Below are 12,529 nucleotides of genomic sequence, written 5' to 3' on the forward strand. Positions count from 1 at the left end.
TTTATATTATTTGCAGAATATACGTTTATATCCAGTTTAATTTATTAATGCCACGATACGTTAATGACATACGCACGTTGTTAAAATATTATAATATTTCTCGTATTTCTATATGTTCATAATAATTAGAACTATTATGATACACACAATTAAATTAAATTTATATTACATTGTATAATATATTCAATACTTATATAATGCATTCATTTTGAAATTATTTAACTTTTTAAATAAGCTATTAATTTAAAATAATTGGATTATAATATTATTATCGATAAATATCATATTTAAAATTTAATGTTAATAACTCAATTAAAAATGTTTAATAAGTTAATGTTAACGACTCAAATATAATATAATTATAAAGTTAAGACAATAACAGTGTTATTTGTAAAAGATTATTATTGTCCGAAACAATATCGACAAAACCAGTTTTAAATAAAATTTAGTATGTTAAATTAGTATAATATTGTTAAGTAATACTTATTACTTATTATAATTATATACCATATATCTTATATAAATAAGTTTACACCCACAATTATGTATATTTAAATCTTTTTTTTTGCATGTTTTATTTTAAGTTTACTTTATAAATTAAAAATCTAAAGATCATTACATAACATCCGCTATAATATATGGATTAAGACTTGTTGAACGGTAATTTATATTAACTAAGTGATAAGTAAGGTGACTTTAAAAAAAAAAAAAAATACATTCTTAAGACAAAAAAAAAAATAAAACAATAATATTATCATTTTAACATTTAGTAATTAGATTGTAATTGTCTGCTGAAATTCTTGACTCCGAATTTAAAGTATCATTACAAAGCCAACACCCAACACTGTGGTGTAATTTAGAGAAAACCGCTGCGTCTAGCCATGGCTGCGTTTTAAATCACGTTATGCGTGTTAGCCGGAAAACCCTCGGCGACCATCTCGTAGTTTTCGGGAAATTAACTCTAGATCAAGGAGGACAGGATGAATGTAATTTAAACACACCATCCCTTACGACACCATATTATTGTTACTGTATTTTATAAAATTCTATCATTTGATCCTATATTATTATTATTATTTTGCGTCCATTTTTGAACAAGAACATTTTTTTTTTTTTTTGAAAACCGATCAATATAAAAAGTTTTTACGTTATTGTGAATATTTTAATTTCAGTATTTAATTATTGTAATTCACTCTTAAGGTTTTTTGAATAATATTATTCTCGAAGTTATGCTTTTTTTTAACTCGAGTTTCTGCCGTATACGCCAATACTTCCAACGTTTACTAATAAATCAAAATGCACACATTTAAAAATACATAAGAACGTTATTGACTCAATACGGTATTATACACAGCAACTAAATTAAAGCAATCCTTACTGAAGAACAAATGTCTGCCTTCTTTTAAACATGATTTTTATTGGCCTGTTAATACTTACTGACTAATGACTTAATCATAAATTTGATTATTCGTGATATAGTTATTTTCTAAACTGTGTTTTATGTGTCATATCTGTGTTTTTAATGTGACACTTAATAACTCGCATGCTATTTATTAAAAATATAATGTGTAAATATACGATTATATTATAAATTAAACCACGCATCAATATTTTGTTTTATGTCTAGGTAGGTACATTTATAGGACGAGGTGAGTATACTAAATTGTGAGGAATAACAGTTAAATCCACGTTAACAAAGAATAATACATTGTTTGATAATAAATAATAATAATATACAATATACAATATTTTTACGATTATATTTTTATGTTATGTTTTTATGTAAGGCGATGATTAAAATTGAGATATAGTTTCACATGTTTTAAAGTGTGATATTATACTCTATATGAGTTTCATGGTATGAAGTCAGAGCATTATATCCTGGATAATTGTTTTAAAAAAATAATTTTCTGCGTTGCATACTGGAATGTATTCAATATTTAAATTTATTGTAGTACCTAAAGGCTTTAATGTTTAAGATATAATATAAATACAATAAACAATGTCTTTTATTTTTTAACTATAGTTTAATTTCAATTTATATAAATGATATCGTTTTTGATGTGTAAAGACTATTTTTGATTAAAAAATATTGATTTTTGATATTCCTTATTGCCTTAAATATAGTAATATTAGGTACTGTCTATATTCTGTATAAAATCACGTAATTACGGTTATGGTTTATCAGGGTTCGTAAGTTAAAACCTAAAATAATAATTATTGGACGTAATATGGTCAACCAATATTTATAAAATTAAAAATAATGAAGAAATAATATCAAAATGTATAAAATGTTGAGAATTATATTTTCACCATTTTACACTAATCGTTAAATATTACATGTATATATATATATATATATACTCATTCATTTACATAGATTTTTTTGTATATCTGTGTATAAATCAAGTAAAAATAAAAAAATACATAACTTTTGATGTTTTTTAATAAAAAAAATTATTATTTATTACAATAATGTTATAATTTAAAATAGACTCAACATTTTAACATTTATAACATATTTAACACTATAGAGTAGCAACTGTATCAATTTACCGGTAGGTAATAAAGAAAAAATGTTATATCTTGAACGTGGATAGGTAGCTTCTTTACATTTTAAAGCAGAAATAAATCATTGCTCAGAAAATAATTCATGGGAAAAACTTGGTTTACTAAAAAATGGTCTAGATTTAAACAAAAAGTATGTTTTTAAATTCTTTTATCGCTTTTTTATTGTTATATGCGGTTTTTTTATAGCATCAATTTCCAAAAATAATTTTACGAAAATATAATCTCCTAGTAGACTTGTAATATATAATATAGAATGACTATCCAAACATTTCACTAACTAAAACGTATTCATTAGAACTATCCATGTTAAGAAACTAAAATACGTAAGCAAACAATACTACTTAAAGTAAATTATTATCTTCTTAAAACAAAATTAAATATTATTTAAAATCGTTTTGCTAGCGATGATGAAATGAGGAAAACATAATTGTTAGTTTGAGTTGACTATTCTTATCGATGAAAGTCTTTATCATGGATAAAATATATAAATAATGAATGTTTGCACATGTAAACCTGACTTTTTATATCATATTTTTTCGTATAATTTTATAAAGAAAAGTTGTGTTCTAGACAAAAAATTCTCAGTGTTAATTATTTTAAACATTTTTCCTTGTGTTCACTTAATATCTTTCAGGTCTTGAACATATTCTACTCTCATTGCGTTTCGCCTGACCTATTATTGATTAAGTGCTTTAAAAGTAACAAATAAAATAATGATTAAATAAGGATAAATGACCGAAAAGTTATTTTTCACTATTTATTACACGTTGTAATATTAATTGATATCCGCTATAAAAATAGCAAAGAATAAACAAACCTTTTCTTTTATAATATAGATTTAAAAAAAAATCCTGACCATATAAAAATGAGTGACGGCCAGGACAAAGTTCTGGTAACCCCAACTAATATAAATTAAATTAAAAAAAAAAAATTATAATATTTGAACTGTTATTATTTTTTCAAGTATCGGGGAGATTGTTTTTATGTTCAACAGTGATTTGATGGATAAATAAATTGTAAAGAGGATTTACTTATAACTGTTTTTGTTATTGTTTAATTGTATAATTTGCTGAAATTCAAATTGAATTAGACTATTTGTCTAAGTACATAGTATTATAATTTAAAATTAAATTCATTTTCATTCATTTTTTTTTTTCTAAGAACATCAGCATCAATTTCGGTCATCGACCATCAGAAAACTATACTAAAAACATTTAATTATATTTGTTTTATTATTATAAAATTATAGTTATTGAAATTGATTTATTTCATTTATTCCAATGCAGTTGGTTATTTACTAGGTATTATTATATCGAAACGACTGTGCAAATTTGATATTATAATCTTACCATTTTAGTGAACTGATGATTGGCTAGTGAGACAAGATTGGCGTCAGATGTAACTTCTAATTGTATGTGGTCCATGGAACTGTGCTCTTCTTTTATACTAAAAATTGTGCAGCACTAGTCTATTGTTGTTACCACAAAAGAAATAAATCACGGTAACGCGTTTCCCGCGTGTTATCTTTTGTATGTTTTTAGTGTAAACATGACCCGAGGGGTTTTTACATGCATTAAAAGCCAACAGCCTTTTCCATCCCAATTTTACTCACACAGCAATAGGTTCGTTTAGACTCGTTTGTCCTTTAACAATACACAAAGATTATTCGTGGGTATGAGTGTAAGTAAGAATGAAAACTGAATTGGTAATAAATTTAATTAAAATATTACTTTGATTCAAAAAATAATATTATTCAATTATTTGACTTTTTTTTTGTTAGTAAAGCGTTAATGCACATCGTAATTATTTTTATTATTTGGCGATTTACAATATTTGGTTATAATTTCTTACTAAATTAGTAACAAATAACACTATCACATTTTTTACATTGTATTTTCAGGTATTCTTTTTTCGTTTTTAATATTTAACTAATTTAGTGACTAAGTATTTTTTTCTTAGAGTAATATTTACTATGAGCAGTGTCCATAATAAATGCCAAATTTTCTAAGTAAAACCTCAAGATAATCAATAATTTTAAAATAGTTAATTTTGCAGCTAATTATTTGTTAAAATATTGGGTGAATTATTTACATAGTATATGGTTTTTCGATCCTTTTACTCGATTTCAAGATATTTGTATTAAATGCATAGTTGTTAATTTACTAAGTTAAACCTTATGGACTTATGGTATTGAATAATAAAAATTTAACGATTTTTAATCAAATAAAAATATTGAATGTAACTAGTAAATTAATTAAGAAATTTAATACAATACATTTTAAATATTATAATGAAAAACCTTGTTTAATAAAAAATATTGAAAATCATGAAAAATATAATGAAGTCATGCACATAAATAATAACCATTAATATTATTACAATCCATGTAAAATAATACATTTAAAAATCGTAAAAATAGCAACTATACATTTTTTGCATGAATTTTAATAAATTTAAAATATATTTTTTTAGATTTTATTTTCTAAAATATTGGTACGTTTTGTGTTTGAAACAGCTTGATTCATATGATGCTATGATTTTATAAATTATATTCTGAAATCATCAAATTTCTTCTAAATTACATTCGAGTTCACAAATATTTTTAAATTAATTTTATTTAAAAAAATAGTTTTCTTAAATTTTACAAAATTGATAACATTTTAAATGCACTGTATTGTATATTTTTATGATTTATACAACTACGTTTCACTCTCTAAACTATTTAATCTATTTATATGAAATTCTAATTTCAATTAATTGCAACAAAAACATATGTGCAGAATTAATATTGAAAAGTCAAACTACAGAATACATAAATTCAGTGTATAGGTCATTCGTTTCGTTTCGGCTGACAAGATAATGTTGTATAAATTGTATAATGATAATAATTTGAAAGCAATGATAAATCATCGAATTCGAAAAACGATTGAGCAGAGCCCAGTTGAAACGGAGTGACGCATGCTGAGATTTCTTTAACACTTTTTTGACGGTTGCGTCAGTAGTTATTCCTTTCTACGCTCGGGGAAAATGCTGAGAAAAATATAAAATCCTTTCAAAGTACCAACTAGACTCGATTTTCAATCATGACCTGTTTCGTAGCTTATTCATTGCCAAAGAACGTGTCCACGGACGAATAATATATAATATAATATATATATATATTAAAAGATAACCTGTTTAGACGTTTGTGGTACCTTCACTCTTAATATAAAATACAATTTGAAAATTGCAAAATATGCATACACCATTTTAAGTTAATGTATAATTCAAAATTAATATAATGGATAATGCACGTGTGGTTGTTTTTTAACTATACAAAATATATGTGGTACGATAATAAATTATTTATATAGCGTTATAATTTATAGTTAAATAACTTAAATTTCAAATTGATTATTATTTAAATGTTTTAAAATGTTTTAGTGTTGTTGTATAACTATATATCCTATAATAATAATTATATATTTAGTATTTACCGTCGAAAATGGTGTATTTTATTTTTTTGCCATAGTGATGCGATGTTGCTTATATTATATTTGTAATTTTTTTAAATATTAAATTTGAAGTCTTTGAACGATAAACATACAAATGTAACGCTCACTAAGAATTCAAATCGTGTATCTAAAAATTATATTTTAAAAACAATCTAAATTAATTAAAAATATTATTTTGTAAAAATAAACTATGTGGTATTATTTGTATTTTTAATATTATTATAATAGTTGTATATATGGATGTACATAAGGTTCAAAATATAAAACTACTATTGACAAAGGACCGTTTTTTTGTCCCTTTTCTGTTGTAGGATTGAGAGGGAGGAAAAAGAAAACACATAACTACCCTGAATTCTTACTCTACGTCCTATACTAATAATAATATATTTAGGTCACATTGGTATTGAAGAGCTGATATTTATACATTTATTCCCAAAAGCTTTACATTTAAAAATAAAAAAAAAAAGGAAGAATCAAGGTAATAATATTGTTTTGTCGGATGATAACAAATATGTTCATTTTAACACAAATGTTAAAAAACATAGTTACTAAATACATCTTCTAACAATTTACCCATATTTAGTACAATGTCACTAAGTTTCATGTGGTTGAGTTAAATATTAAATAACCTGCGAGTGAAATTTATTAATTTTAGATGTTTCATTAAAACGTGTGTGATTGGCGACACCTGCTTAACCCACATGTACTCCTTAATGTGTAATAATATGAATCCATAAACTGTACATTGCGTGAATTTAACAATGAAACATATTATATTAACCAAATGTTTATCACGTAAAATTTGACGGGAACCGATGTATTTGAAAGAATATAAAATTAATTATAAAATTATTATAGTATTTTTTTTTGACTGAAGATAAGTATAACATTTTTTTTTTTTTTTACATCTGTCTAATATTTATCACATATTATGATATAGCTAAATAAATACGACAAGCAAAAACATTATAATTAGCAGAGTGGTAATTTAATAAATGACTAACCTTTCTTTATATAAATTAAAACCATCTCAATATATTATCTTAAAATGAACCTTTTTAGATAGAAATAGGTATGGTTTTTTTTTTTTTTTTTAATGGCTTTTGGGTTTTAGTAAACATAATAAATTTAATACCATTCTTGACTGTTACTGGATATATATTATTTAATCTAATTTAAACGTTTTTTTTTTTTACACAGTTAATTATAGCAGATACAATTATATGGTAGAATTGTAAGGTCTGGTAAAACTTTATGAAACTTTAATCATAGTGTCTACCTATTAGTCGAGTTAACTAATGACCTGTGACTGAATGAGTTATTATAAAAGTGAATTTTAAACAGATTATTAATTGTTTATCGAATCAATATTAAACAGTAATACATTTTTTTTTTTGTTTTTTTTTTTTTTAGAATATGGGAACAATATTCGGTGTACACAATCGGCTTCATATGGCAGCAGGAATGTTGCTATCTAGCTATTTCATCATAGTTCAAACATCATCTATTCGAAACGGTAATAATCTAATGCAATTTATATTTATTACTTAATCGGTATAATTCTAGTTTGAAAAAAAAAATTAAACAAATACATTTTTTTTTTTATCAGAATCAAGTAATATACTTCTTTATGTCGAATATAATTTATTTTTTTTTTTTTTATAAGTTAATTTGAAAATATCAGGTAAAAATGATTTGATATTAAAAACTATACGATTATATTTTTTATCTTACTCAATAATTTAGTATTAAATATTTATTTATAATAACTTATACTTTATTTTGTACAGCCACATATTTTCCAAAAATAAAGTGGAAACTGGATTTTCTGTGATTAAAATATTTGACCACGAACAAAAAATAAATAAAACAATTATAATTAGTATAAAATACGTATTGATATGATAATATTTAATTTAGAATTATTTGTTTACTTACAATTTATAAGCTTTAGTCTTAAATAATTATAATATTGTATAACAACAAATTTCACTGATTCTACATTATTTATTTAACTATTCCAATTTGAACCTAGTATAATACGATATTATAATATCAACTATAAGTTTATGAATAATAAAAACATTTAAATGTATGTTTAACAATAACAAAGTGTTGTTCTATATTGTGCATTTCTCGTTATTCTAAACGTTTTCATAACTTATTGTTAGTTCTATTTTGAATTTTCTTCTAGCTGAAGAACAAGAAATTATCAGTTTATAGTTGTTCTATCCTAAAATAACGAATCCTGCTTTATTCTATTTGACATTCAAAGCTATGTTGCGAATTAAAATCATTGCACGTTGTTAATAATTATAAACAATAAGTTTAATGAACGGTTGTATTTAATTGATTATAAAGTTGTTGGGCAGCGAATAATAAACTCAATACAAAAACAAGATCGATAATATTTTAATATTTTTAATAAGGAGGGAAATTAATTAGATTCTAAAATTTTAAATTCTATCACATAGTTTTAATATGAATTATTTAGACTAATAAATTATTAAATATTTATTTGATAAGAACATTTTTCAAAATATTATACAATATTTCTTATTTAGTCTAGTTGATACGAGTACAATATATATATAATATAATGAAATATTCGCAGAATAAGTCAGAATAACTATTTGAGAAGGTATTAAATAATTATATACATATTTACCAACATTGTTTTTGTTTTAAATATACATTAAGCCGTTCCTTACATACAATTATTAAAATGTAAGTGCACCAGTAATAATAACAAAAGTAATGATTTTTATAATACCTTCAAAATTTATATTTTTTTTACGAGTTTAATATAAATAATATAATTTAATTTAATTTTTATTGTGCTAAAATTAGTACTAAAACTTTATATATTAAAAATAAAAGATAAGTAAGTTGGTACCGCTCTGTTGTACATTGGATGTTGAGTGGGTCTCTATTATGTCTAAGTATTTTTAATATTTTTAAACATACATTAGAATAACTGTTGTGGAGTTTTGTATTATACATATTTTTAAAAATTGTAGTCCCTGTTAATAATTTTTTATAGATATTTTTAGAATTTTAATATGATAGTAAATAAGTAAATAATACTAATCAATCAGAATTTTATAATTTTATATTTATTCTGTAAATTAAAATAATTACACTTTTATAGCTCACAAGGTCTAGACTAATAGACTACATAAGACATATAAGACTAATTAATACTTTATTTTAGTGAACACAATTAATTATCGATATAATGTATAATAATTAAAAATATTCGTCAACTAAATATATTATTATAGACATATAATATAACAACGATTGTTTCATAAATACAAATATTTTCAACCAATATATTGCTTTGGTCTAATAAGGTAACAACATGGAGATATAAATATAGTTAATTAATCAGAAAAGTTTTTTTTTTTTTTGGCACGTTGCTCACTTTAAACTAAAACTGATAAAGCCTATAATGAAATAGGAAATTTGTTTTAAAGTTTTAACTGCAATACTTGAAGTTAATTATTTTGTAACCAGTGCTGTCGTATAATAGAAAAAAACACAATACCTCATTTTAAAGGTTTGGAATAGATATTATTGAGTACTAAATTATTAATAGACATTAATTTCCAGTGTAAAATTAATATTATATACACAATACACATAGGTAATGTATAAATTATGTCGTATATAATTGTTTTTTGTTTTTAATTATTGATATAATTATTTTCGTTATTGATGACATGGCATTTAATTATAATATTATATTTGTAAATGATAAAATTATTTACGAGACTAGCGATAGTCAAACTCATACTTTTTTTTAAAATGATTTACTTAATTTCGGATAATACCTTAAAATATGTCATCGTAAAAATAGATAGTAAAAATAAATAAAATATTGTATAAATGACATTGTTATTTTTTTTTTAACTTTATCCTAAAATAACTTTACTATTATGTCAACAATTGATAGTTTCTAATTTTAATCTTTTTCTTACAGATTGAAATTAGAACAAAAAAAAAATATATTTTATAAAATAAAAAAAATCAAGAAATACCTGTTATCATAATATGAACTAATCTAACAACGTTTCTAGCATTAAACTAATATGTTTGAAATACTTTTAATCACATTTACATTGAGAAAAAATACGCTCATATCCTATAGGTATTTTAATTATTAAAAATTAAATAAGTTTTAACTTGCAGTACTTACACGAATATGTATTTAATATTAAAATCTTAAGAAAAATTTTGAATTTTAAATGTACGTAAAATATAATTTTAAACAATTTGATTTTTTTTTAAATATTATTATTATTATTATTATTAAATGTATAGAATTAACGAAGATACGCATATTGATGTATAGATTTAATACTAATAAATCATAAGTCTCTGACATCGATACAATTCCGATATCATGCCATTATATTCATAAAAATAACAATACACAACGACGATATTATAACGATTAACGGGTCTACGCTGCACCGCGGGATGACTAACTAAAGAAGATGATGTGCAGAGGTATTATGAACGATTACTGAATCCCGATGATTTTCCATGAATCAATCAATATTCAACTTCTATCAATTCGATTTCAATAAATAAACAAAAAATTGTATCATACCAAAATAACAATTTTGGTTAGGTATACTTACTTTAAATATCCAATTATATTTCATAAGTTTTGAATTATTAAATTATTAATGAATTATACTTATCATCTTGGTATTAATACTGTAGAACAAGATTAAAATTTGTGTTTATAAGTTATAAATCAATACAGAAAATCAATAACAATAATAACAAAAACAGTATACAGAAACCTTTGTTAGGCATTCGCCTTGAATAGTTTACATATATACGGTGTATACTAAGTCACTAAATAGTATTGTTGGATGTGATATTAAATTTAAAATCAATAATTTGTATTTTTCTATTGTGCTTATAGAAATAGTTGATAAAATCAAACAATAATGTTTCTATTTCAAGTACCGTTTATTTCATATCCAAATATATATAAACATTTTTTTTATATATTTCTTCTTACTTCAAAAGTGACTAACAGAAAATGATTGTAAATACGATTTTGAAAAAAAAAATAATACCATCTTAAAATCAATATAGTTTTATTTCTTAGCTTTCCTAACAGAATCACTATCATTGTAAATATAATACATGATTGATTTAACACGGATTTCACTCAAATCTAAAAAAGACTTTATTATATTTAAAATGTTAACCGATTATGCTTTCAATATCAAAAATTCTTAAATCATTTCAATTTTGGTATTCAAGTATTAACCTTTTACTAATAAACTATGGTCTAATAACCAAACAATACATTTAATTTAATAATCTAAAAATCAAACCATCGAACATTAATAAAATATTTTAAGCAAATAATTGAATTAATTTTTTTGAAGTTTTCAGTTGAGAAATATTGTATAAAAATGATAATGCTTACTCCGATAGTTACAGTGATCGATGTTAAATGTTCTGTTTTTATTAGTTTTCACAATATTTCTTAAACACTTAAAAATAATAACCTCTTCAAAAATATAAAATTTTTGAAGGGGCTATTTTGACGAGCAATTATAGAATCACTTTTAAAAAAAGAGAATAAAAGAAAAAAAGAAATCAGTGTAGGCCCATTTTTTACAGCACTTGAAACATAATGACACATTTTAATTGAAAAATATGTCCTTTTTTAAAATCTATTATTCCAGATACATATTTTTTGTATTTAAGAAGCCAAAACTTTAGTAAAATTTACGAACTTGGTATAAACGTTATTAAAAAAATATTCACGGGTGGTCGAATATTTGATTTTTACGACATAAATAACAAAATAATAATTTTTCAGGTACTAAAAAACAGACTTTAAAAAGTTAGAAGTTTTGCTATAAATTTCGATTTCAACCACCCGCTTTTACAATAAAGTATTGTTAATTTATTTCCATGTGTTTTCACAACTCTAAAATAGATAATAATATATGAATACACATTTAAATTTCTTGTCTCATTCTGTTTTCCAAGTTATATTTGATATTTTTTTTTATCACTTTTTAATTAATATTTGAATGTTGAAATTACATTGAGAATATTTTGAAATTAGAATACATTGGTATTTTTAATAAAAACATGATAATTTATATACCATATTAAGTTAATCGTTCAATTGATATACTTGTATATAAACCATTTAAATAATAAACATGGTTATTGGTTAATTATTTATTAATTGTACGAGTAAGTACCTACTACTTAACATAATATGATAATCATATAATTTAAACTAAATTATTATCAGTGATAATGATAGTTTATCACACTTAATATAACTCATAATTAAACATTAAAACTCCATTACTTGTTGGAGTACTTATCATCATAATAAAATGTCTATTATCCATAAATTATAAATGTAAATAAAGTAAACAGTACTAGTTCGATCATCATCATCGCTAAAT

General features: G+C 22.7%; 1 protein-coding gene across 3 annotated transcripts in view; it reads left to right on the plus strand.

Moving 5' to 3' along the window:
* The window catches only part of LOC113549082, a 219,531-nt gene that overhangs the window by 37,300 nt on the left and 169,702 nt on the right, over positions 1-12,529 (plus strand). For all 3 annotated transcript variants that reach the window (XM_026950239.1, XM_026950238.1, XM_026950240.1), the window contains one exon: positions 7,479-7,581. In XM_026950239.1, the coding sequence (XP_026806040.1) occupies positions 7,482-7,581 (100 nt within the window). In that variant the 5' untranslated portion in view covers positions 7,479-7,481. The remainder of the gene's footprint in view (positions 1-7,478; positions 7,582-12,529) is intronic.

The sequence above is a fragment of the Rhopalosiphum maidis genome, chromosome 1 (assembly GCF_003676215.2).
Source record: "Rhopalosiphum maidis isolate BTI-1 chromosome 1, ASM367621v3, whole genome shotgun sequence".
Taxonomy (NCBI): domain Eukaryota; kingdom Metazoa; phylum Arthropoda; class Insecta; order Hemiptera; family Aphididae; genus Rhopalosiphum; species Rhopalosiphum maidis.